The sequence below is a fragment of the Podarcis erhardii genome, assembly GCF_964252035.2.
Source record: "Podarcis erhardii genome assembly, chromosome: 1".
Taxonomy (NCBI): Eukaryota; Metazoa; Chordata; class Lepidosauria; order Squamata; family Lacertidae; genus Podarcis; species Podarcis erhardii.
This window is the reverse complement of record NC_138497.1, coordinates 50,439,693-50,467,297: the sequence shown is the minus strand read 5'-3', so window position 1 is coordinate 50,467,297 and position 27,605 is coordinate 50,439,693. Positions and strand designations below refer to the sequence as shown.

General features: G+C 42.0%; 2 protein-coding genes and 1 long non-coding RNA gene across 12 annotated transcripts in view; 1 reads left to right on the top strand and 2 right to left on the bottom strand.

Annotated features, from left to right (window-relative positions):
• Positions 1-23,137, bottom strand: part of CELF1 (CUGBP Elav-like family member 1) — a 38,588-nt gene extending 15,451 nt beyond the window's left edge. For 4 of the 10 annotated variants that reach the window (XM_081855954.1, XM_081855957.1, XM_081855961.1 and 1 more), the window contains exons 1-10: positions 22,984-23,135; positions 12,354-12,440; positions 11,281-11,394; positions 5,604-5,791; positions 3,891-3,973; positions 2,851-2,899; positions 1,568-1,702; positions 1,313-1,392; positions 912-1,073; positions 257-338 (exon numbers count right to left, since the gene is read on the bottom strand). In XM_081855954.1, coding sequence (XP_081712080.1) covers positions 257-338; positions 912-1,073; positions 1,313-1,392; positions 1,568-1,702; positions 2,851-2,899; positions 3,891-3,973; positions 5,604-5,791; positions 11,281-11,351 — 850 coding nt within the window. In that variant the 5' untranslated portion in view covers positions 11,352-11,394; positions 12,354-12,440; positions 22,984-23,135. Of the gene's footprint in view, positions 1-256; positions 339-911; positions 1,074-1,312; positions 1,393-1,567; positions 1,703-2,850; positions 2,900-3,890; positions 3,974-5,603; positions 5,792-11,280; positions 11,395-12,353; positions 12,441-22,983 lie in introns of all 10 variants that reach the window. The other 6 variants (XM_081855963.1, XM_081855955.1, XM_081855958.1 and 3 more) reach the window with 4 other exon arrangements.
• Positions 6,319-11,274, bottom strand: LOC309339009. The gene is made up of 2 exons (XR_014155138.1): positions 10,675-11,274; positions 6,319-9,201 (listed from the first exon to the last, which is right to left on the bottom strand). It is a non-coding gene; the product is annotated as an uncharacterized lncRNA (long non-coding RNA).
• Positions 23,138-23,236: 99 nt separating the features above from the next.
• Positions 23,237-27,605, top strand: PTPMT1 (protein tyrosine phosphatase mitochondrial 1). Its single transcript, XM_081856476.1, has 4 exons — positions 23,237-23,562; positions 25,470-25,550; positions 26,231-26,422; positions 27,181-27,605. The coding sequence occupies exons 1-4, from the start codon at positions 23,344-23,346 to the stop codon at positions 27,394-27,396; spliced, it is 708 nt and encodes a 235-aa protein (XP_081712602.1). The 5' UTR covers positions 23,237-23,343; the 3' UTR covers positions 27,397-27,605.

Sequence of the window (27,605 nt, the reverse complement as noted above, 5' to 3'; positions counted from 1 at the left end):
TACTTCTTACTTCTTCTGCATTTAGAACACTTCCTGCACATTTGAAATAAAATCCCTAGAAATGATGTAGAGGCAGTGCAGAGAGAAGAGTAAAAATTCAACTCCGGACTCTTCTCTGTCATAAGCAACTGAGAGCCATCTTCACTGACATTAGCATATCATACCACACTTTCTTAACAGCCTTCTCATGATTCTTTTTCAATATGACATTGAACCTACTTTCGGATTCCAAGGGGCAAGGAAAGAAAACACTCACCTCCCATTGGGTGGAGGCTGCCCAGTGTGTTCAGATTTCCAGAGGAGGCAGCTGCTGTCTGCTGAAGGAGCTGTAAATAAAGCTAGACATTACACCAAAAACAGAACAAGAGTGAGAATGAGGGCTGGCTCCACTTCTGGGAGACACTGCACTACACCACAGCCAGAGCGCCGTCCTAAGTGGAATAGCCACTGTTCAAACAGACCATATCAAGCGGCACACAAAGCAATAGCATTCCCAAATACTATTAAAAGGGTGAAATCTCACTGCCCACACAACTGCATGCAAAATGTTCTCTCTCAATTCATGGCTAGTGTGCCACTGATTGTGTAACTGCAAAAATGCCTCACACCACAGAAAACACTACACACATACTAAACACAGAAAATAACACAGATTCTTTCTGTATTTATGCAAAATGAAAACCTTTAGAAGGCCAGTACTTCAGTCCTCATGAAACAGTGACAGATTCCTCCTCACCAACCTGAGCATATGGATGCTGTTAAATGGTAGCAACTTAATTACCTACACTCACCAACCTGTCCATGTAACACCGAGTTTTGCAACAGAACATCAGCACAAGGATTCTTCTGCTACAAGTAATTATTGTGGATAAACCGAATGATTTTGCACAGAAACTGCCAGGGAAACTCACTGCTAAGTACTGGGGTCCAAGTGTGTTCAGTCCAGCCAGGTTTCCCCAAACTGATGCAGCACTGATTTGTTGCATCTGCTGCTGGAGCTGCTGTGCAATTCGTTTCTGTTCTTTATCCTTTTGGGTATCTGCAAATTTCACTACGATGGGAGAAGAGCATCCCTGCAATATCAATTCACATAGTTATACTTTATACATTACCTCCAAATGCCACAAATAACTCTGATCATTTAGAAAAATGCACCAATCTTATTAAAGCAATCTCCTAGCTTCCTAGAAAACTTCAGAGTTGTAGAAATCTGGCATTGCTGCACATACAGAACCTTCTGCTCTTTCCAACCGTTAAGGCCTGTGTATGCTCAATGCAAACTATCCCAGTTACTTTAAATAACATTTCTTACCTCCATGGTCTGTGCTTGGTGCATTGCTTTGATTGCTGTTTGTGCCATAGCTCTTGTTGTAAAAGTCACAAAAGCACAACCTGGGAAGATAATAGGATCAAATTCACTTGCTAAGTTTACCCAAACCTTTTACCAAAAAAGCGGAGGTGGACATTCTGCTGACTTCAAAGATTTAAAATGCTTTCCAGTAAGATACTTTGGGTGTGAGAGATCTCCAAAACGATCAACAGTTTCATACCAGCTCCCCATGCTTACCTCGACTTAAGCCATCAGGACCCCGTAGAATTCTGCATTCTTCAATCTGCCCAAAGGAGGAAAACATCATTCTGATATCATTTTCATTGCACTTCTTTGATATCATCCCAATGAACAGTTTCCTGTCTTCCACAGCTAAGAGAAGAACAAAAAGCAAAGTCACTTATCTGCCCTGACTAAAGAAGTAAGTAAAATTATATAAATAGATTTCTTCACAGTTTATCTACAAACACACCCCTCACCGTATGAACCCAAAATTTTCTCCATCTGGTCCCCCAAGCAGATTTTGAGGGGGGCAGGGTGGCTGTAAGGGAGAGGAAGCGAAGTTCTGTTCTGTAGTGTAACTCCACTAGCAGAACAGGAGCACTGGATACTGTCACTTAGATTAAGAATTGATTAAATAGAGAGATCTTCTCATTGTACATTGCTATTTGGCATATTTTTGTTGGCAATATTAATAAGCTGTTCCAGTACACAAAAATGTAAAACCATAATTAAAATTTAAACCACGAATTTAAACAATGAACAACTTGTTTGTTCTTGAACAAGCTGATAGACAAATGAGCACATATTTGTATTTTATATAATTACATAATTTGTAACAAAGAATGTATTACACATCAATAAACCACAGAAAATGAAAAGCTTAAGTAGTCTACAGTGCAAAAAACACTGACCAGCTTTTATTACTAAGAAATTGATCATCCTTTTAATATAAATAGAAGACAGTGCTTCCTCCTTTAACATAGGTGGATTTTACAAAGTAATTTCCAGTATGAAACAAGCTTGCAAGCCTGAATACAATGCTCCATTAAAAAAATAAAATCTTTGCATACTGTAATAGATTATAATCTTCTTTTAGAACAGAATGGTTTATAGTAAGAGAAGAGAAAGTTGTGTATATAGAGCAGCCTAGTAATTCTAGATGCAAAACTATATGCCAGAGATTATCTTCATTCAGTAGGCAGCAAAGATAACAAAATCATTCCGAGAAAACAAATATACTGCTTTCCCCCTTTTCTTTTAGGATCACAATGAAGCCTTTGCAATGAATATGTTTTATAGAACTTGAAGCTGAACCTGTAGAAGTATTATTAGCATTTCCTCAACCAAGGGAGAGGGATCAGCTTCTTTCACTTCTTAAGTGCAAAGCAAAAAGCAATGCACAAAGGGTAGTATGGGATGCTTTAGTAACTTGGATGCTGTTTTCTAAGTCAAAATCAATGAACTTTCCATATAACAGACTTATTAATTTGAAAAAAGCCTGTTTTACATACACTTACCATTATTCTTTTCACTGTCGGCTGGCTTCATTTGGATGGGATGGTGCATCTGTAACACAGATAAAGCAATTAGGATTGGGAGTGGTGCAGAGGTGGAAATCAAGTTTTGGGGAGTAAATCACCTCCAGCCACAACTATACATTCCTTTCAAAGCTGTTGTAACCAGGGAACTTATAAATCCATTTTTACAGATACTAATTCAGAGGACAGAGAAGACAGTACAGACGTCTCCCCACTTATGCACAATCAACTCACAGGAAGTGCCGGAAAATAATTCAGTAATTCAATTCAAACTCGGAAATGACAGGAGAGAGGAGGAGAGTCCTTGTGGAGACCCTCCCCGAATCCTGAAGAAGATGTCAATGAGGACAGAGGAAGCACCTGAAGAGCCCTGAAATGCAGCAGGACTTTGTTTATGCTGCTCAGCCTTCCCACCTAACAGCTGATGTGCAGGATAGCTCAACAGCAGCTGCCCCTTTCCTGTATGTCCTCCTGCCAGCCTCAGGACTTCAATTCTAGCTGTGGATACATTATTTTTGGTACTGATTGAAGAGAGAGCAGCAGAGAAGGTGTTTAAAGGGTGCTGAGAGGGTACTCCCAACTACAATGGTACCTCAGGTTAAGTACTTAATTCGTTCCAGAGGTCCGTTCTTAACCTGAAACTGTTCTTAACCTGAAGCACCACTTTAGCTAATGGGGCTTCCTGCTGCTGCCGGAGCACGATTTCTGTTCTCATCCTGAAGCAAAGTTCTTAACCCGAGGTACTATTTCTGGGTTAGCGGAGTCTGTAACCTGAAGCGTATGTAACCTGAAACATATGTAACCTAAACATATGTAACCCGAGGTGCCACTGTATATGTTTTTTCACTTGTGTATGTGGGGGCCCAGAATGTAACCCCCATGTAGGTGAGGAGTCGTATTTGTATTAGTCAAGCCAAGGGGCTCCACATACCCCATCCCAGAAAAGATTGCATCCTGAGTGTGGATTCATGCAGAAATACTGAAAGAGCAGATTAAATAGATGATGCCTATTGTCTTACCCCTGGGAGAATCTTCATGTTATGAAGAGCATTCTGTGCTTCTAGTGCAGCTTTACGGGTATAAAATGTAACAAAACAGCATCCTGTAATGCAAACAAGTTACATGATGCATAACATATAAAAATAATCCATTCCAGCATAAATTATTTGATAGCAGAATACATTAAGTCAAAAGGTGCCACTAACTGAATTCTGAATATTTGAAGGGTAAGATTCATATCAAAATTAATGTTTCTAATGCCTTCACTATTTAACATAGTTCAGCCCCAATTATATAAGTGACTTACGTATTCACAAGACCCAAGGCTGGAGGTATGCAGAACTTGAACTAACAAGAAATCAACTATTCCTCATTTGAATGTTGTTGTTGTTTAGTCGTTTAGTTGTGTCCGACTCTTCGTGACTCCATGGACCAGAGCACGCCAGGCACTCCTGTCTTCCACAGCCTCCCGCAGTTTGGTTAAACTCATGCTGGTAGCTTCAAGAACACTGTCCAGCCATCTCGTCCTCTGTCATCCCTTTCTCCTTGTGCCCTCCATCTTTCCCAACATCAGGGTCTTTTCCAGGGAGTCTTCTCTTCTCATGAGGTGGCCAAAGTATTGGAGCCTCAGCTTCACAATCTGTCCTTCCAGTGAGCACTCAGGGCTGATTTCCTTAAGAATGGATAGGTTTGATCTTCTTGCAGTCCATGGGACTCTCAAGAGTCTCCTCCAGCACCATAATTCAAAAGCATCAATTCTTCAGTGATCAGCCTTCTTTATGGTCCAGCTCTCACTTCCATACATCACTACTGGGAAAACCATAGCTTTAACTATACGGACCTTTGTTGGCAAGGTGATGCCTCTGCTTTTTAAGATACAGGGTCCCGAATACGATAGTATCTTTTCCCAATTTGCAGGGAGCTTTTTTTTTAGTGAGAGCGCAAAAAAAATGTCCCCTTTATCTGCATCTTGAAGCAACGTCCTTCACTAGGCACATTTGGATTTTGAGGTCTCATTCCACTGCATGACACTTTAGTTTTCAGAATTCACAATACAGCAGATAAAACCCTTTTTTTACTATTGCAAGTTAACTGCTCATGGTTGCACCTTATTCTCACCTCATCAGATGCTTATTAGTAACACAGAGTAAACCTTTTCCTACAGTCTTACCTCCTGGCCTGGTCAATAGTTCAAGACAGAAGTAGACGGGGGTCAGGAGCTTACACCTTTTGTGGCAACTTCCTGAAACTCTTGAGAGCCTTGTTTCACACTTTGAGACTGAGTTGCACAGGTCAAAAGACAGATCAATCTTGTAGAAAATGTTTCAATGGACATCAGGTGGACACTCCTTGCTTGTTAATCTTATCAGTAAGACACCCAAATGGAATAACATTATGTGAATTATGCCCCCAACTTAGGGCTACTTCACACATTTATGCTTTTTCAGGATAAAAATAAGCCAACTATGCAGGTACAGCTCAACGATAAAACTGTCAACATGTAGTGACATGCCCAAGTTTGCATCTGCATGTGAAGAACAACAGACATCTAAACTAACCTTCCTACTATCTGCTTTTCTTGCTACCACACCAAATACAGCAATATTAAGATCATGAAGGGATCGTGATATCAAAACAACACAAAGACATGCTTTCTCAGAGTAATAAGTGTCAATAAGACGCATAACGATCTTGGACCAAAACGTCCAGTAAAAAGAAAAGAGAGCTCTCACCTTTGCTCTGAGGAGGATTTTGGCTCCTGTCCCGCAGGACATTTATTTCATAGACAGCACCATACTGTTCAAACAGATCTCGCAGATCTTTTTCAGACCAACTCCGTGGGACCTGGCCCACAAACATCTTGATGGCATCAATGTCCGGTTGGTCAGGATGGTCTAGTGTGCCATTCATTTTCTTTGAGCTGCATGAGTCAATGAGAAACATATGGTAAGGGTCCTCCTAGACTCTGTCCCAACCAACCCTTCTTCGAATGTATTAGAAAGATAATAATTAAAACTCAAAGTGTTGCTTATCTGAGATATTCAGAGAACATATTCTGTCCACTGAAAACCAGGCACGTGGTGGGAAGAGAGAAGAGACTCTTCTCCAAAGACTTGATTGCCTTCAGATGTCTCAGATGAATTTGCCGTTTTCTCCCCCAGAAATGTTAGCATCTTAGAAATAAAATGTATTATAGTCTTGTATAAAGGGTAAACAATGGTTTATTGAAAAAGGAAAACTGAGCTAAAAGTTGGTGTACTTAAAACTAATGAATTTAGTAGTAAGTATAAAGATGAAAAAATATCACCAATCCCTCTAACAGCAAACTAAAGTGCTGAGTGTCAACAAAAATGGGAGCAAAAACAGGGCCACTGAGAAACAAAGGGAGGTGTCAACCTGCCTGGGAGAACCCAATGTTTGCAGACATATAGAACTTTAAAAAACATTAAAAAACCATAAAAATAAAATTCCTGAATGGGAATCCTAAAAATAGACCAATGGTTTGGTTTGGGTATAATACTCTGCATGCAAGAAAAGACCAGCTGAAACGCTGAAAAGCACTCATATTCAGAAGTGACGACACACGGCAACGTTTTGCTGCAGGTGCCACATATCTATACTAATACCAAACTCAGCATCATCCTTGATAGGTCACTTAGGATCACTGAGTTTACTATTTGCACAAACTTGAACTGTGTCTGTATACTTTGGCAATTCAATGGACTGAGCAGACATCCAGGAGCAATGACATGTGAAGATCAATTCAGCGTCAGTTAAAGAAAAAAGGAAGATGGGGAACAGATATGCCCCTATGGCACAGGTGGGGAGCCGGGAAGAGGTTTGTGCAGCCAAGGCTCACCCATCAGCTGCTGGGCAAAGATTAAGACCCTTTGTTCTTTGAAGATAAGCAGAGAGCGGCTTGGCCAACTGCTCTCTGAAGCACCTCCACCCTCATTTTCACACTGCTCCAGCAAGGGTTCTCCACCTGTCAGTCATGTGATGTCATCTAATGAGTTGATATTAAATCCTGTTGCCTAGGAAGCGTGATCCTGTTCCCTGCAGACACCAGAGTGGCACAGCCAATGCAGGATAAAATCCTGTCCTCCTGCTTATCAACTAATGTTGATAAGATGGGCGGGCAGGAATGGTTTGGGGGAAACGGCCTCGTGAGCCAAACTGGACCAACAGAAAGCCCAACTTGGCCTGGTAAGCAGAAGTTACCCACCCCTGCACTATGAGATGTACATTCAAACTTGTTTCACCTTTCAAGCTTAAAGGCAGCATATTTTGGGGGGACAAGAAAACAGCAACATCCATTCACTGCACTGCACCACTCAGATTTGTGGCTAGATGAGTAGCTTCCTTCCTGCTCCCCTAGCCCCAAACCTCAGTAGTCAGCACTTTAGGGTAATTGTGCTACAATGGTAGATTGCTGAGTTTCAGGTTTAAATGAGCAGGGCATTGTACAAAGGAATTTGAATTTCCCATTTGATCATTCCACTTATAGGCATTCAATGTCTTCCTATTTAAACCAGTATTTCATAATCCACAGACACTGTGACATATTTTTTCAAAACTGAACAAGTCAAGAAAAATAGCAACCTTGCTTTAATATCAGAAGGCACACAGATTCAACCTAGTAATTAACTCTCATCATCAAAACATTTAATACTTACATTAATTACAAAAACAAATTAATTGTTATTGTAAAACATTGGATTTTGAATAATTAAAATAATGAATTATTATAACTTTTAACCATGTCAAGTACAATTTCTACTGACTGAAATAATTCACTGAACAGTTCTTGTCTTTTGACTTTTACCATAGAATGCCAGGGCCAGTGTACAGTTGCAAAATTTAAAATAACAAAACCCAGAGTGGTGTTCTTAGCTTTACTGGACCAAAGTCAAACAACAGTCAGTCAACTGACTGTTTGTCAATCCTATTGATAATCTGTGAATTTGAGACAAAGGAAGAAGCACTATTCAGAATACTGGAACAGACTGTAAATAATATATTTACTGAGGCTTCCAGGTTCTTCCATTCTGTGGAATTTTGTATGAACATACTGATTGCCCCTACCAGATGTCGCTTCCACCATGAACCTATTGTTTAGGCAGTTGAGTTTCAGATCTCAGTATCAAAGAATTAGGCATCTGGACCACAGACCACCAAAAAACTGCCAAAGCTTTCCTTTGCCTATGTGGTTTCTCTAGATAAGGACTAGGGAATCTGCAACCCTCCAGGTGTTGCTGAACTACATCTCCCAACATCCCTGACCACTGGTCATGCTGGCTGGTGCTGATGGAAGATGGAGTTCAATGACATCTGAAGAAACACAGATTTTCATCCCTGCTTTATAGTCTAGCTACAGGGAGGAAAAAGGAGAATAAGGTTGTGGTGAAGGGACAGGAGGTAGACTTGTATTAACATCATGCTGCCCAAAGGCATACACTGTTCACTCCAACTTCATACAACATACACAGGGCTAATATTGCAGAATCTGAAAGTCATGCTGCAACAGCAAGGGAGTAACTTTTTGTACAGTATTAACTTCAGTTGTTATTTTTATCACTTCCCTTCTTGTGAACCACGTTAAGTGCCATTATTTTCAAGTGATTATTATAAGGGGATGGCTGACCCATTTATTCATAAACTCTATAAAAATGTTTTTAGTTTTCTCCAATACTAAAAGTTAAGAATTGCCTCCAGGCAACCAGACAGCAAGACTTTACAAAGTGAAAAGCATTTATATTTATTTCAGGCTGCTGCTGTTATAGGTTATGTTGATTTATCTTTTCCACAGCAAAGTTTTATAAAGAGATTTGGGTGGTTTTGTTCTTTTTCTTATTTTATATATGTAACTTATTTTTAACACCTTTCCTATCAAAAATGGTATGATTTTGGTGTTTTATTTTGCTTTTACAGGGTTTGTGACTGTATGTTTATTTTTTTTAAAAAAATCAGGTACAAGTCCATAAAACATACTAGCAGTAAAAAAGGATTTATTCTGAAATAAATCCTTTTTTACTGCTGGTATGTTTTATGGACTTGTATGCTACTCTGCTGTAGATATTGCTGTATGAAAGTATCAGTATGTGTGGATATGCTTCATTTAACTCGATCTGTGACTCCTCAGGGGGCCCACACCTTTAAAAGATTTTTTAAGAAAGGGAGAGAGAGATGAATAAAACAAAATTTGGATTGGGTGTGCAACACACATTGCCTGTTTGTGAACTGCCTCCAATCCCACTTCTAGGACATGCTCCGAAAACTGGATCTGTGTGATCTTACTGCTACCTCAAATGGTTACCCACCATTCCACACCTAAGAGAACAGTAAGATTATGTAGAATCAAGAAATATCAGAACAAGGCAGGCCACTTATTTTTCAAATGAATAAAACTGGGTTTTTAATTATGTCTACTTTACATAATTACTCTAAGATGGCATCTTATAGTGATCCAATATGCCAAACTCTGAATAATTAAAAACATTTTGAAAATGAATCTTGGAAAACTGAACTTGCTTTCCTCACATTAATCCTTGAACTAAAGGAACTAAGGATTTGAAATAAAAAGTTTTGAAGTATTCAACCATCAAATAGTTATTTTTTTATGTTACAGGTCCAATTTTCTTTAAAATGCATTTCAAATTCCTATCTTTCAAGAAAATTAAAATTGCAATAGGATGTAATAGAGCAATTTATGCAGTTGCCCTAGAAGTGTGAAACTCAGTTGTGAGGGACATGCAAATGTGAATTATCTTTACTGATTATCAAAAAACCAAGGAAGGCTTCTTCAACAGGGCTTTGAAGCCTAAGAGATAATATTATTACTCTTTCAATATTTTATCTCGTTGTGCTCCCCAATATTATATTTACAATGAGTTTGTTTTATGTGCTATTAATTTCTTATTTGTATTTTTAATATTAGAAATTGCCGTAAGCTTCCCAGCATTTTTCAACAGGAAAATATTTGATTTTTAAAAATAATAATCTGAAGCTTTAAACTCAATTTGAGAGAAAATAACTTGCCTTTTTATTCTTAATAAAAAAGAGAGGGGCTAAGTTCTAGAAGTCATATCTAAACTATTAATAAAATCAGCGGCCCTTATTTTCACATATTGGTTGTGATACATGAAAGTACTGAAACTGCAGCTGATACAGATAGTTGATTCTCAAAAGTCTTATGCATCAGGATTTCTGGAATCCATAAATTAACAAGTGTAGCCAGTTGTGCAAAACTGGCTGGATTACAGACTCCTGGGGTTGTATCCAATGCAAGTACTACTAAGAGTTACGAATGAAACATAAACCAAAGTTATCAATAAACATAACTAATTTAGGTTCACTAATTTCAATGGGTCTACTCCAAGTATAATTAATTGGATACAACCCCCAAACAACATGTTTTGGATCTAGGTATAAACAGGCGTGTCTCCTTGCCCTTTTGTAACCAAGTCCAAATACATGTTACTGAAATAATACTATTTCCCCCCATTTACTCGGACTCCAATGAATACACTACATCATCACCTAGTGTTGAATTCTGAGTGTTTGTAAATTCTCTATGTAGAGTTTCTTCTGTTGTACTCTGAAACACAATGCACACACATGGTGCAACCAACCATGCTCGTCGCTTTCTACTATGTATGTTAAATTGCTATCCCAGAGCAAAGTTAGATATCGAAGGGGCCAGAAGTAGCCCCAGTGCAATTGTAATAGGGATCCTTTGGGATTAAAACACACATTTGGGATCTTTCTGGATTAAAATCAAGAAAATAGATGTCCCACACTTACCTGAAAACAGTTTATTCCAATGAAGCTAATACCACGACCATTAAATGCCTCTGAATGATGCTTTGATAGCTACATGCATCCATACCATATAATTTTGATCAGTAAACTTTACTATTGTGTTTGAAGTATATTAAGGTGTCTGCACATACAAGGAGCAGAAAATTAATGTGTAAAACTGCAAATCTAACATGCTAAAAAAGTACAATAGTTACAAATCAAGCTATAAAATTTCACAAGAATGTATTTGGCATTCCCTTCTGAACTGCGAGGATGTGCCACATATAGTGCAGAATTTAATTTATTTGTATCTTAAGGGCTATGTGAACCATAAAGTGTATTTCTCTAAAATTAACTCACCCTGGAACATAATCCTATGCTGGGTACAAACTTAACATACTGTCCCCAATTGAGTTCTTGTTCATGGAGTATCAACTCCAAGCATTTTTTAGGCTCTCTTCCATAAATTAACTCTAGGGTCTTATATGCCTCTTTTGGTTCTTCCCTTAATACAGAACAATAATAAAATCCCCCACCAATTACCTTCAAAAGAACAAATTGAAAGCAATCAGCATTAATGTAGATTAGCTATGAAAACAAAATACTCACATAGGGCTGGCATTCAAGGAGCAATGATCCACCATCATTTCTGGGAGGAAATCCAACTTAAAAGCAGCCATCACTTCTCTGCTTACCACAAACCACTAATGCTAGATCACTGTCCTGTCGAACCAATTGAACACCACCACTTAATTTCTGAGAGTCTTAACACAGTGATCCACACAAAATAACACTCAAACCACAAGAACACAAGCTTGGGGAGACCAGCAACAGACACCACAAAAACAGGCTGGACTGGGAAAGAAACATGAGGACCAGGATTAAAAAGGGGATGTGACCATGTGAAGAGAGACTCAGCTCAGTACACAATGAAAATGCTGATGCACTGGGCTTGTTTTGTGCAATTTTCCCTGGCAAAGCAGTACTGAGTGCACTGTCAGATAAACAGAGTGTCAGATCCATGAAGATAGTTGTGTGCAACAGAGCAGAAAAGAACACAAACTAGCTTCATAGCTTCCAATCAAACTCACTACCACAAAAGTATGAGCCCTTAAATATTTCTTTAGGTAGAATATTCTTAAAACAAGCATCATTACACTGCTTTCCTGGTTTGAGGTCAACTAATCACATTTTATGAGATGGTGGAAGCTTATTAAATCCTGGCTCAACATATATATAACCAGGCTCAACATGCTTGCTATGTGGGGCTGGGCAAGATTTCTACTTCCTTCAATAGAACAACATTTCACTTCAGCCTTGAGAATTGCATATAGAACAGGGAGAAATCCCAATTGAACCAATTGGTAAGCTTCCCAATTTCACTTGGAAAACAAGGTGAAATTTAGAGACTCCTGGCCAAAGAAGTCATTTCTTAATATGCTAGCTACAAGATATGAAAAAATCATCGATAGCATTTTTCACTGCAATGCACAATTCAGTCTGAAATTCTCAGAGTGTTAAACTCTCAAGCTCCGGCATTAAGTTGAAGTCCTTTCTCCTTTTCCAAAATTGCTTTCCCACACATTAGTTAAAACCTTCTTCAGACGCAAGTTTTACCAAACTGACACATAGTTCTAAAAAAAAGGTGGGTAAATTATGCATATTAACTTTCCTACACCTACCATGGAGTGTCTTCTTTCATATGAAGTTCGGGTTCCTTGGTGCCTTCAAGGCTAATTCTGAACTACCGTAGAAATCAACTCTGATACCTGTTGAATGTACCAATCTCCATTTAGTTAGCTTGTTTATTTCCTGGCTAGTCTCTATTACTTCTATTGTTCTTACTTGCAAACCAGGTCAGAAGCTAAGTGCCTGGTAATACGATGGCTTATATTTACTGTTTCAACAACCACTTCTGGAGAATGACTGTCATGTTAAAGGCAGTTGCGTGCTCATTGTCCTAAAGCTGTAGTGCTCAAACTTACTAGTTATACATAGATGATTAACCGCTTATGGATTTCTTTGAAGTATGAGTCAGTATAATTTACCTCAATAAAAATAACTGAAGATGGGAACACAGGGAACCAAAATGATTAGGAGGTTGAAGCATCTCCCCTGTGAGGAAAGATTAGGCTTGGGGCTTTTTGCTTTAAAAAATGACAATAAGGGGGGCATGATGGAGGTGTGTAAAGTTAAAGTATGTAGAGAAAATGGAAATAGATCTCCTTCCTCTCAGAATCCAGTCACCCAATGAAACTGAATGGTGGGATATTCTGGGCAGATAAAAGCACTTTTTTCTACAGCAGAATTCACTTGTACAAGTTGAAGAAGTGATGACCACCAACTCTGATGACTCTAAAAGGAGATTAGATAAATTCATGGACGATAGGGCTATCAATCACTATTGTTCACAATAATTATATTATCTCCACTATCAGAGGCAATATGCCTCTGAATATCAGTTGCTGGGAAACACAAGCAGGAAGTGCTGTTATGTGTCATGTTCTGCCTGAGTGTTTTTCACAGACGTCTGGTTGGTTGCTGTGAGAACAGAAAGTTGGATTAGATGGGCTTTTGGTCTGATCCAGCTAGTCTCTTATGTTGTTATGATTATGTAACCCAACTTCTTTAAATCTTTTCCCCCCCATCACACTCAATACTCCTCTCTTTTGAGGAGTGTAAATCAGCAATTGAGGTTAAAGACAGAGGATTCTAAACTCAAGAGGGGGGAAGCAGAAGGATGAATTGGTTGTGCTTCTGCCATTACATGCAAAATGGGGGGTGACTATATTTAACTGCAGCAAAAGCAGTAAATAAGAGTCCCATTTTGCATGTTACAATACAAAACAAGTGTGCTTCTCTGTGCTATACGAGCCATCTCTCTGAGACTAAAACCTATAGATCCAGTGAACTGACCTCTCATAATAGAACCAAAGTCACTTTCCTGACACTGGTTCATGGTAGTCTACAACTTTAGTTTACAAACTACTCTAGACATCCTTTAAGCCACAGTAGTTCTGCTGATTATTAAATTTACTAAACTAAAGGGGGAGGGAATGCAACACTCAGTCCAATATCCTTGGCAGCGTAGGAACATGTCTGTCCACAAGAGATAATGCCTTGTTTATGTACAAAAACTAAAGAAGATGGCAACCTGAAATTCAACCAAGTGGGTATAGCTCCATGTGGCAGGTTGTTCATGTTAACAGTCCCCCATGAGGTTTGGGCAATGCCAAAGAAATCATTCTTTCATGTTTTTATAATACACAGCAAGAATGGTCAACTGATAGCTCATGGATCATTTCCTGCATTTGCAGCAATTTTATCAAGCCCCCAGTGATTTGGCTAAATTTCACACATACTAAATGGGCAACAAAATAGCAAAGGAGTAGCAAAGGGATATTCATTACAGCAAAAAATCCTAACTTCACACATACAATGAGGGGTGTCTAAACTAGCTGTAATTCAGGGCTGTCTTTACCCAGGGGTGCAAGGCGCCGAATTCTGGGGAGCGCCAAATGCATAACAACTGTATACCGGTTCCTCTCGATTGGCGGCAGTGAAAAGCAATGGAGCAAAAGTTCCTGCCCCCCCCCCATAGTGTCAAATATTCCCGATGAGTCAGGAAACAAAAGCAGTTATTTCCTACCCAACTTTGGCTCCCCCCTCCCAAAAAAGCTCAACAACTTTGAGTTCGTCCCCCCTAAAAAATATTGGGGTGCTGGGCAGATCTTTGCACCCCTGCACCCCAGCGGTGCATGCGCTAAAGACAGCCCTGCTGTAATTACTCAAATAATGTAGACAGGGGACCTTAACTTGTGACCTCCACATGTTGATGGACTTCATACTCCCATCAATCCTAGCCAGCATGGTCAATGGTCAGCAATTATAGATCGACTCCACCTAAATCACTGTGTATGCAACTTCTGTGAGCACAATGGAACTCCCTCTCCCCTTCCTCCCCCTACACTGCCACCAAATCTGCTCTGAGGATTGGGGAAAACCCCAGATCAGACTGGGGCTTCACACCAGAGAGAAGAGGGAGTGGAAGTTCTGTTGCACCTGCAGAAGTTGTTTGACATGCAAAATGATTTGGCTGCATACAACCCCTATGTAAGTTGTGGCCTTACAAAATCCAGACGGCCATAGATTAGCCATCCCAGTATAGAAAATGTGAGCTGACCAATGATGTCCACCCACTTGCACAACAGAAATATGCTTATGCCCCCGGAAGCCTCCCAAAAAGACAATCTGTTCTGGGGAGTTCCCCTAGAACTCAGGGTCAGGTTATGTCACCAAAGGAAAAGGCAGCATACCACACAATGGAGCAACAACTTATAGAATTCCTTACAATGTGGTGATGGTCAATAGCCGAGATTGTTTTTTAAAAGAATTTAAAATTAACAGAATTCAGCCATGATAGCTAAGCAGCTTTTTCATAGTCAGAGGAAACATACCTCAAGATGCCAGAGACTAGAAGATTAATAATACAAGATGCTTGCAATCTTCCTAGGACTCAATTGGTTTCATAGAATCATAGAGTTGGAAGGTATCCCAAGGGTCATCTAGTTTAGCTCCCTGAGATCATCCATGACAGATGGCCATCCAAACTCTGCTTAAAAACCTCCAAGGAAGGAGAGCCCACTACCTCCCAAAGGAGTCAGTTCCACTGTCAAACAGTTCTTACCATCAGAAAGTTCTTCCTAATGCTTAGTTGGAATCTTGCAATTTGAATCCAATCACTCAGCTCCTACCCTCTGGAATAGCAGGAAAAAAAGCTTGTTCCATCTTCCATGTCTCTCCTTCCTGGAAACTGAATGATGGACTAGACTAGATGGTGATCTAGCAGGGCAGTGCCTATGGCTGGAGAAAGTGGGTCACTTGCTTATGAAATTTACTGGGACAAGGAGCTCACATCTCTCAGGATGACTAGCGAAGCTAGAACACTAAGCTCCTGAGATGGAATACAACTGTAATGTAGATAACTGTATCAGTGCAACACTAATTGATAAGTAAACCCCTTTGATCTCAAAGGAAACTTACTTCCAGGCAAGTGTGTATGGTATAACATAAGACTGCCAGTCACATAGTAGAATGGCCACACTCAAACAGGACATCTTTATTTGACCTAGTTAAAATTCTCTACAGTGGTACCTCCGGTTGTGGACGGGATCCGTTCCGGAGCTCTGGTTGGATCCCGAGGTTTCCGCAACTGGAGGGACCACTTCTGCACATGTGGCAAACCCCCGGAAATATACTTCCAAGTTTGCCGCTTACGTATCCTGAAGTTTAGGTAAGCGAAGGTATGACTGTATTGTTTAAGAGAGATAAAACATTTCAAACTGGGTAAGTAGAAGGCAAATATTTGTATAAACACACACAGAGCACTCTGTATCTTCATACATACCTTCAACCAGATGCACTGGGTATGGAGAGTGTTGAAAAGAAGTTATGATGTTGTTAAGTTTCATGGTTGTGAATGCTTGCATGTTTGTGTGCAAATATTCATGTTATGATTTGTATATAAACAGCTTTTGGTCTGAAGGCCCCAGATGTGATGAACGGCATATTAATTCAAAAAAAGTATAAATGTACTGTGCAGTCATACCTTGGAAGTAAAATGGAATCCATTGTGGAAGTCTGACTTCCAAAACGTTCAAAAACCAAAGCGTGGCTTCTACAGCCAATCGGAAGCCCTGCTGGACATCCGGCTTCCAAAAATAGTTCACAAACCAGAACACTCACCTCCGGGTTTGTGGCATTTGGGAGCCAAAATGTTCGAGAACTAAGATGTTCGAAAACCAAGGTACGACTGTAAATGCCAAACAATATAAGATCACAATATCAACAAATATCTCCAATGACACAGAATATGTATTTGTGAGCTGCAATCTGCTCTCACAACAGACACAATTCCCCAGCATTGCATTTCTAACTTGGAAGCCAGTATATTCATATCCATCTCTCCTGCCTCGCTTGAATCTCTCACTTGGGGCTGTAGGAGCAAGCCCATCCACACCCAGCTGCCTTCACCATACACCCAACCCAAAGGGGCACTCTCTTCTTTGGGGCCACCCTACTGAAGCCGATCTACAATGAACAACAGCAATCAACTAAACAGAACCGTCTCCTGGACACCAGCTACAGCTATAACAAAGTTTTTGTTTTTCATGGGCAAGGCTTACAGGCTAAACCTTCTGGCTCCTCCAAGAGGCTACTGTCTTCCAGGTAACATGTAACATAGGGGAAAAGATGTGAGGAAAGTAATCAGTGTGCATGTTTGTGAATGTTTGTCTATATACATAAAGTGGGAAAAGAGCAGCCTTCCCCAACCTGGTGTCCCCCATATGTTCTGGATTACACCTCTTTAGCCTTGCTTTTGACAACTGATGTATATGTATTGATGTATAATTACACATTTTATTTGTGTAATGTTAAGTTGTTTTAAACTGTTTTTAATATTGTGGAAAATCGTGTACAGTGGTACCTCGGTTTATGAATTTAATCCGTTCCGGAAGTCCGTTCTTAAACCAAAACCATTCTTAAACCGTGGTGTGCTTTCCCTAATGAGGCCTCCCGCCCCCGGTGCCCTTCCACCGTTCAGATTCCGTTCTTAGTCTGAGTTAAAGTTCTCAAACTGGGACACTACTTCCGGTTTTGCGGAGTTTGTAAACCAAATCGTTCTTAAACCAGACTGTTCTTAAACCAAGGTTCCACTGTATGAATATTAATGTTGCATTTTAATTCTGGGATCTTAGGATAAAGGCGGGGGGATATAATAAACTGTAGTAGTAGTAATAGAACTCCCATCAACCTTGACCATTGTCCAGTCGAATTTGACTATGGAGTGAAGTGCTCACCTCCGCTTGCAGGCCGAGGGAGCCAGTGTTTTCCGGGTCATGTGGCCAACATGAGTAAACCACTTATGGAACAACGTAACACCATGACGGAAGCCAGAGTGCATGGAAATGTCATTTACATTCCAGCCACAGTAATACCTATTTACCTACTTGAGCCAGTATGCTTTTGAACTGCTCATGGATGTTAAATCTCTCTGGTTATCTGGGAGATAATATTGCATCAAAATGCAGCACACCATATTCCTGAGATACCATCACAGGAAGCAAGCAGTAAAAATATGTGGTGCAAAACCTTAGAACACAGTGTCCTATGGGGCAGTGCCTTTCATTTTGCATTGGACTTTAAAGGCAGAAGCAGCACAAGTCTCCCTGGTTTGGTAGCTCCAACCCAAGCACAAATTCACCCCTCTCCCAAGTTTCCTAAGTATAATAATGGTTGGTGTGTATGCCAACTCAAAGTTTATGGGCCCACATTATCAAATAATTACAGAGTTTATAATGCCCTTTCATAAATATATTTCTCCCAACCGATGACAGGGTCTTCAAACACCCCCGATGAAAAATATTCATCGTTTCAAAGTTTAAATCTCTGATCTTCTGAGCTAACCCATTCACAGACTAGTTACTTTATCAGCAAGATATATTCCAAGTCCATTAGCACTGCAAGAGACCAAAATTTTGCTTGGGCCCCCAGTTGTAGCAAAAATGCATACAAACTAACAGGTTGGCAAATGCAGAGACTGGAAGCCTGGTTGAAATACAATGCGACACACAAGGCCATCCACTCTGCAAGCTAGTCTGCAGCATTTGTACCAATACAGAAGACATGAAGAACTGTTTTAGCTCCACGTTCTCTTGAGGAGCAAAAAATTCAGCGGTTTTACCCTTACATGGTTGCTAAGAGAAACTAGCTTCTGCTCTGCCCGCTAATATATACATACCCAGTGAGAGTTAATGAAGCTATTTCACATTTAGAAATGTAGCAAAATATGTTTAGTGAAGAAAATGTCCAGTTTATATAACCAAAAATCTAGATGCCATGAACAGATGCAAGGAAACTTAATTGACAGGGGGAAATGTGTTAAACTCACCCACTTTTCAAATGTTAATGTACAAGTGGATACTACAGAAAATTTCTGAACAATGGAACAGACAAGGATCTGCATGCATGCAGACTAGTTATAATTACATTCATAAAAAAGACAGAGCGATACAGACAAATTCAGGAGCAAGGTGACAAATACAGGCATAATTTTGACAGCTTGGTCTGGGAATTATGATATTCACTTTCCTGTGAAAAATAAATGGGGGGCAGAAATTAAGGTAACTGTCTCTCTTAGCACATGCATAAATTTAAAAATAAAGTTAGGTTGAACAGCATAAGAATATTTTACAGTTTCACAATGGTAAAATTAAGAAATGAGTGATACTTTTTAATAATAATACTTTTAAGGATACTAGTTCTGGGGCCTGTACTAGTATCAGCCTTAGTCTCGGCCTTGCAATGTTCTCGGTCTTGCAATGAGGTTATCACTGCCATGAAACTTAGCTTCAGAGACAGGCAGCAAGAAAATCACTATGCAGCACGCTCAAACTAGGGAAAAGAGGAAGTGGATGGTAGGCATGAAAAAATTGCTGGAAAACAAGGCAGGATTTAAGCTGATATGGTTGGGCTCTTAAATAAGTTAGACCCTGGGTAAGAAGAGGCCTTCAAGGACTACGCTGACTTCTTTATAAACAATGGTACTGTATTTACCAGTAAGTTAAATAAGCATTGCCCAGATACCCAGAAACACAAATGGTGGTGGAATAGCATATGTCTGGAAAAAAGTGTCCAGAGACATCTGTAAGATCATCCAGAGATGAAGAAGTAATGAAGACATCTTCAGGACAGTGCATTTTTGAATTAAACAAAATGGGCATTTCCAAGTTTGCAGCTACTTTACAGCAAGAAATTTATTAAGGACAAGTGCATATGGAAAGCACCAGATTCCATATGCTTTAAAATGTGCCAGGGATGATACACACTCTGGTGTATCACATTTTACACAGGACAAAAATCCCTTCATGAACCCACCAATCAGCCTTCATTCTGAGACACATAGATTGGATTACCTCTATCTTTGCATTGACAGCTATGCATGACAGCAAGCAAAAAATAATCAAGCCTCATTTAAAGCAAAACAGAGACACATGATTTAATCCATGCTGCAGGAACAAATATGGACTCAGATTGTGTATTTGTTTCTGGTCCTACTTCTGGTCCCACCAATATATATATATATTTTATTGGAACCAGGGAGAGGGCTTTCTGTGGCTGCATGATAGATGCTTATAGAATTATGCATGGAATGGACAAAGTGCAGATAATTTTTTTTCTTCCTGTCTCATAATATTTACAGGGATGCGGGTGGCGCTGTGGGTAAAACCTCAGCACCTAGGACTTGCCAATCGCATGGTCGGCGGTTCGAATCCCCGCGGCGGGGTGAGCTCCCGTCATTTGGTCCCAGCTCCTGCCCACCTAGCAGTTCGAAAGCACCCTTAAGTGCAAGTAGATAAATAGGTACCGCTTTATAGCGGGAAGGTAAACGGCGTTTCCGTGTGCTGCTCTGGTGCCGGTTCGCCAGCTGCAGCTTCGTCACGCTGGCCACGTGACCCGGAAGTGTCTGCAGACAGCGCTGGCTCCCGGCCTCTAGAGTGGGATGAGCGCACAACCCTAGAGTCTGTCAAGACTGGCCCGTACAGGCAGGGGTACCTTTACCTTTTTACATAATACTTATCAACATCCAATGAACCTGAACATTGAAAGATTTAGGACAGATAAAAGAAGGTAAGTCTACACACAGCACATAGTCAAACTCACTCCCCCAGGAAGCAATGATGGTGAACAACTTGGGTGGTTTTAAAAGAGGATTATTAGACAAATTCATGGAGGAGAGAGCTCTCAATGACTACTAGCCATAATGGCTATGCTCCACCTCCACAGTTGGGAGGCAGCAATCCTTCTGAATACCAGTTGTTGGAATCCTGGTTTTTAACAGGCATCTGATTGGCCATTGTGAGAACAGGATACTGGACTAGTTGGGCCACTGGTCTAATCCAGCAGGCTATTCTTATGTTCTTAGAGATGGTGGAAACTGCCGTCAACCAACAATTGGAGGACAGAGATTAGGTACCCCTGGCTTGAACATGACAGGAATCACAATAAATAATTTGAACATGACAGGAATCACAATAAATAATTTGTAAGGGCAGCAAAAATCTGCACAAACATTCAGTTGCCAAATGCAAGCAAATGTATATCAAGTGAATAATAGGGCATTTACAGTTTACAAAAATCCAACTCTAGAATAGTGGACAAAGCCACTACAAAATGGTATAGCAATCAACTAGCAGAATGCCTATGATTTTGGAGTGGAAGGACTAAGGAACTCTATCCCCTCCCCATAGGAGAGAGGCCAGTCTCCACCATCATTCAGTAATATATCAAAGTGTTGCATTTTTATTGACTGATAGATTGAATTTATACCGTACACTTCCAGTTTCAGACACCTTTAGAAATAGGAACCAATATCCCATTTTCCCTTGGGGTGAAGGAAGTGCTCTTTGCTCATTGCCTTATTTCCCTTCACTCCATCCCTTCCCCCGTCAAATCAGTTTCTCAAGCCATTCTGTGCCCTATCCTTTCTGTTCATCTACCCCAATACTACACCTTTCCCCCTTGCCTTGAAACAGGTAGTGTGACCCTGGAGGAAGCAGAGGGACCACTCTGTCTGACAGCCAACTTCAGTATGCTTCCGCCCCATCAAGGGGCAAAGCAAGCAGCAGCCATCATAGCAGTATAGTATACTGCAATGAAAACACATTACACAGAGGTATAGGATAGACAATGCCCTCTTTTCTTGTCCACCTTGACAGCCACTTCCCAATATGCTTTTCTCTATTGTACTCAGAACATAGTAAGGAAATGAAACATTAGGAACTACATGAATGTTTTATGTAAGTGGCAAAAGTGAATAGTTCTAGAAGCATTTGAAGAAGAAAAAAGACCAAGCTATAGCAAACTGAAAGAAGTAAATTCCAGACCATGTAAAGCTGTACAGAAAATGGTCTCCCAGCAACACTTTCCTCTTCTGCAGCAAGAGAAACTGTTCTAGTACTGTATGTTCCTGCAATGGAGCAGTACATGGAACAAGGAAGCAGCATATACATGCAGTATTTCCTCATATATTAGTATCCTAGAAGTTAATAAATTTATGGGAGAAAGTGCAGTACAGCAATTCCCACACAAGAAACCACATATATGAACCATGCAAGTATCTGTGTAGTTTAGCACTGAACCATACCCACATAACGTGACTAAAGTACTAGTACAACCCGTACTTTATTTTATTTTTTAAAGCATCTCCCTCATGTCCCTCTTTCCTCCATTTGTACTTCACTGACTACCTTTTCACTCATCTGCCTCTGCTCTAAGTTTACTGCGTTTATTTCTTCCCTACTGGCAAAATGCCTTTCGAAACACAACACCCCAACTACTTGTGGCGCACTACTCTGGCTGAGCCAAGTGGCCAGGGGAGAGCTAAGGGGGCTGCCATTATAAGCCAGGGAGACGTATCACAAGAGTCAGGGGGTCGTCATTTAAATCGCAGCACGTGGCCGATCTTCCAGGGATTCCGACCTCCTCATTTTCTTTCCACTTGGGGCCCATTAAACCGCCAGGAATACATCGTACATCCCGTCCCTCGTCGGAATCACTTTCCAGCGGGTCATCATCACGGCCCGGGGGATCAAATTTGCCGGCGAGGGAGTGGAAGCTGAGAGTAATATCTCAAAGGTAAAGCGGAGCTTCGTAACGGAGGCGAGAGACACAGACGTGTGGCGTCAGACCCTCAGCCTCCCGGAGGCGAGCCCCGCCCCCTGGGCCCGGGGATGGCGACGCCAGCGGCTTGCGCTGCCCCGGAGCCCCGCGGGCGATCAAGCGCGCCTGCGAAATTCTTCCCCCACCCCGGAATGTCTCGCCAGCAACTATTTCAGGAGAAGCGCAAACACCAGAGGAAGGGACAAGCGTCAACACCCGCCGCTGCCCGCCACCCAAGCGCCTGAGAGCCGCGTCTCCCTCCTTCTCAACCCCCCCCCCCCGGGTTTGGGACAGTCTCCGGCTGGTCATGAGACGCTCCCGCCCCGCCACCCGCGGAAGGCAGGCAACCCGCGCGGCTGGCGGCCCGTCAGCGTCAAGGCAGTGGCCGTTGTGAGGCAGAGAAAAGGGGCAGACAGCGCAGCCTCCCCTCCCCCCCCCCCGCCGCCCAAACTCCCGTCTCGCCAGCGGGGAAGGGAAGCGAAAGTCGTTCGGGTCCTAACGAGGCCCAATTAAAAGAGGGAGAAGAGTCCTAATAAGGTGGAGAAATGGACGTCCCGTCCGCCGCCGGCGAGCTGGACTGAGCGGACTCACCGTCGGCTGCGCGCCTTCCCTTCCTTGCCCTTCCCGGGCTCCTCCTGGCGGCCGCCGCCCTCGCGCCTGCCCCGGGGGATCCGCCCGCGCCCCGCTCGGCTCTCTCCGCCTCAGGCCGGTTTCGCAAGATGGCGGCACTTCCGGGAAAGACCATCCCAGGGCAGGAGGCGCACCAACGAGATAAAGGCGCGCGAGTGAACGAGCGGACTCGTCCCCGCGCGCGCACCCCTCCGTCCGCGAATGAGCACGCTCGCTGCTCTCCCCCGCCCACCCGCGCGACAGTTGTAGCTGCGTCCGGACGCGCGGGCTCGTCCGCGCCGCCGAGATGCCCGCGGCCCGGCCCCCTCTCCGCCGAGCGCAATGAGCTGCCCTAACAGCCCTCCCCGCCCCGAAGAGGCCGGCGGCCTGGCGATGGTGCTGAGCGCGCTGGGTCCCGGAGCCGCGCGGGTCCTGTTCTACCCGACCTTGCTGTACACGCTGGTGCGGGAGTGGCTGCCCGGCTCGCAGCGGCCCTGGTTCAGCCGCGTCGACCGCTCGGTGCTGTTGGGGGCGCTGCCTCTGCGGGGACGCAGCCGCCAGGTAACGGGAGGGCCGGGCCGGGCGGAGCAGGCGTCTCGCCCGCGGGTGCTCTTTCAGCTGCTGGGCGGGAGCTGTGGCTCCTCGCCTTCTTCCCAAGGCTTTGGCTCTGCGGGTCACTCGGCTGGGGAGCAGCGAGGTCCCTCGGAATAGCTCCCACGGCGCACGAGGTTTCTGCTTCTTTAGCTGCATCCTTCCCTTTAGAAACTCAGGTGTAGCCCTGCGCCCACTGCTATGTTGAACTCGGCGCGGGCTTACTCCCGAGTAGGCACGTGCACTGTTGCGCTGGACACGCTCGGTAGATCCTATGGGTAAGCCTTTACCTCTTTGATCTCTGCTGTTGAAAGATACCAAGGTATCTGCCAGCAAAAGTGCTCAAGACCCCATCAACAAGAGGGTAGCCGGTGTAGGATTGTCAACATGGAAGAAGATGGAGGCTGAAATCTGTCAGAAACTCAAAGTTTGCAAGCACATAGTGATTCGAACCCAGCAAACAGCTGGGGCTATTCTTTAAGGGGCACAGGAGCTACAAGTTATCCTTGCTTCTGTTGTTTCATGTGAAGGGCTGAGGAGTGAGCCCTGGAAACATTCCTGAGCAAGCCTTTCTCCAACTTTGGTTCAACCCAAGTGCGGGCAGCTGCCCCTCTTGGGTCCAAGGCCCACTGCAGTGGAGCACTGATCAGAAGGAATAAATTATCTCTTGCCACTAATGGTACAAATCAATTTGTAACCTGCAATGGTAGATTTATAAATCAGGTTTATAGACTGTTCTGTGGTGGTTCTGCTCCAGCTTGCATGATGGATCTCAGAGAATAGCATTGAGGGACTTCGCTGGTGAAGAACACCTAGTCAACTTTCCTGTTCTCTGGACAATGCAGTTTGGCCACTGTGACATGTGCACTGGTAACCTCATGTTTAGACTACTATAATGCACTGTGAACTTTTCTGACAGCTGCTCTGGAAGCTGCAGCTGGTCTAGAATGCTGAGGTCCAGGTGGCAAGTAGTGTCCCATTATTGGATATACACCTCAACTGTGAAGGGATCAACACTTACTGCCTATTGGCCACCAAGCCAGTTTTTAGTTCTTTGATTGATTGATGTAAAGGACACGACTAAACAACAACCAAGTCCTAAACAACCCTGAACCAGGTTACCTGATTGACCTCTGCTCCATTGCCAGGTAAAAGCATTAAGATCCCAGTTAGTCCTGCCACAACCTGATGATTGTTGGTTTGTGATGATGCAGAGATGGACTTTTTAACTGCTGGTATCAGTGCTGAGGCATGTATACCTTGCAGAAATACAAGAGGCCCCCCATCTGTATTGACATTCTACTTGCTTTAGAAGATACATGTTTTAATTGCTGTGCTGTTTGAATGGAATTGTTTGATTGCATATTTCAAGCATCGTGGATGATTATATTTTATTGCTTTATGGGATTGTTTTGCTGTTTATTTTAACAATGTTGTACAATTGGTTTTTATGTTGTGTAAACTACTCAGAAGCCATCTTGGCATTAAGCAGTATATAAATTTAATAATAATAATAATAATTAAAAAAAAAATAGACTGCTATTCATTGTATGGTAATCACACAGCAGTTTCCAGAATAAATGTATAAAACATTATATAGAAGAAAACTGAACAATAGTGAACAAAATAAAATATGCAAAAATTATAACTAAAATGGCAGCAGAACATATTGACAAAACTAAAGCATAAATTAAAATCAGAACAACAATTTAGATTCCACCAAAAGTGATTAAAAAAGGGAGTGGGTACCTGCTTCTATGGCCTTCAGTCTGGAAGCTTCTGTTTATGGCACATATTGAGTGAGAACCATTAGGAGAGGATGGGCTAGATACTGAAATATATTGAGACCTGGACTTAGTTGTCTGTTCTTCCTGCAGTTGGTAGAGGAGCAGAATGTCCGAGGAGTGGTCACCATGAACGAAGAGTATGAGACTCGCTTCCTGTGTTATTCCTCTGAGGTGAGTCCCCCCACAAGCTCCATTGTGTCCAAGAAAAGAGGGGATCCAACTGACAAGCTCCCTCAGAAGGGAATATTTAAACATCAGTATAGAATGCTGTCTGAGGGGGATACAGGACAGCCCACAATCTTACTGAATCAGAACTGCATGTTATGCTACCATATCTGTGCATGTTTACACAGACATTGGGGGTGAAGGCAAACTGCTGCATTAGCACCAAACTGCCCTCCCATGGTGCGCAAGCCTCAGGCCATGTTTTCACTGAAACGTCTTGACTTGGGCTGCAATTATGTGCATGTTATGTTCATACTTCTGAATAAATGCAGAGGCCAGTGGGAATTATACTCAGATAAATTTCCCCCTTTCCCCACTTAGTTACCCTCACTGTACTGCTACCTAATTTTACCGTTTTGTCTCCCACATTATTTTCTTAGCCCCATTTTTGCAGTCTTCCTTTCAGCTTTCCTCGATAACTTTTAACAGTGCAATTGTACGTGTGTCTATTCAGAAGTAAGTCCCATTGAGTTAAATAGGGTTCAGAAGATAACTGCAGCCCAAATTAGCAACTTTTTCTTGTGGCATCTTTCCCTTGACTTTCATTGTGCCCAATGAAAAGGTGACAGTGGTCATTGCCTCTCTTTTCCAAATGGATGATTCTGTGTTTTCTGGGTTAATTGCAGGAATGGGCAGAAATGGGTGTAGAACAGTTGCGCCTTAGTACTGTTGATTTGACTGGTGTCCCATCATTGGAAAACCTGCATAAAGGTGTTGAGTTTGTGATGAAGCATCGTGCATCAGGGAACTCGGTATACGTGCACTGCAAAGCTGGCCGCTTTCGCAGTGCCACTATGGTTGCTGCATATTTAATTCAGGTAAGAAAGCTTCCAATACACTGAGAAAGTGGTAATGGATCAATTGTAAACAAACTGCTTCTGTTAAACAAGAATAAGCGGAACTCTTCCCAGGACTGCTACTCTGCTTCCAACGTGGTCTTAATTTATTGGCTTTAATTAGGGTATAGCACTTCATTTAGTACTCATTGAGAGAGAAAATGAGTATGTATGACTGTCAGCTTCCTTGTGACAGGGATGGACTTGGGAGTCATTTCCACTTCTGTATTAAAGTTGGCAGTATGAATGAAAAATGTTTGCACTTTCAAGCCCCTTGTTGCCTGGAAAGTGGGGAGAAAATGTGTAGGATATTAGATGGACGACTATTAGTGCATTTTTTCCTTACCAGTTGTACATCATTTAGTTTTGAAAACAAGAACTTTGTCTAGGCTTGTATACATTCATCATGCTGGGATACTAGGCTAGTGTTAAGAGCATATAGCCCAAATATAATCAATTATGCTTTGAGATTGAATGGAAAGCAATGCAGAAGCCATTCTTCCTCCAGCAGGAGAAAAAAAGAGATGGTTAAGTATAACAGTTGTTGAGTAATCTGCTAGAATCAGACAAGGCAGATTTTAGCCAACAGACTCACAAATGACAACAAATATTTGGGATACTTTTAAGTGTTGAGGGTATTGTTTTTGAACAATTCTCACTATCTGTTTTTCTATTCCATTGCTTAAGCTAGTTAGTTCCCAGCTTAGATAGTTTTTCATTTGGATTTTCTGCCTTTGCAGCTCCACCACTGTACCCCTCAACAAGCAATAGCCACAATTCTTAAGATACGTCCTCATATAATCATACGTGAAAAGCAAATGAAGTTGCTGGAGGACTTTCATACGTGTGTAACTGCTGGAACTCCTGCACAGCAAGAGCCACCAAAGATTCAGCAAGGAAAGAACAAGCCAACACACAACATGCAGAACCGTCCACTGAAAACATCTGGTTCCTAACATATTGTTTAGGGGTAGACTGTTGTCTCAGCTACCACAAAGTTTTTTGAAGCATGAGAGCAAAGGAGATCTGGTAGCTTCCAGCTTTATCACTGCTACTTTAACATGGTTTGCCTCTACTGCTGGTCTCTATTATTACTTATCTCAGTGCACCAGCATGGGACCACTGTCAGCGCTGCTCCCTCTCAAATACAAGCAATTATAAACAA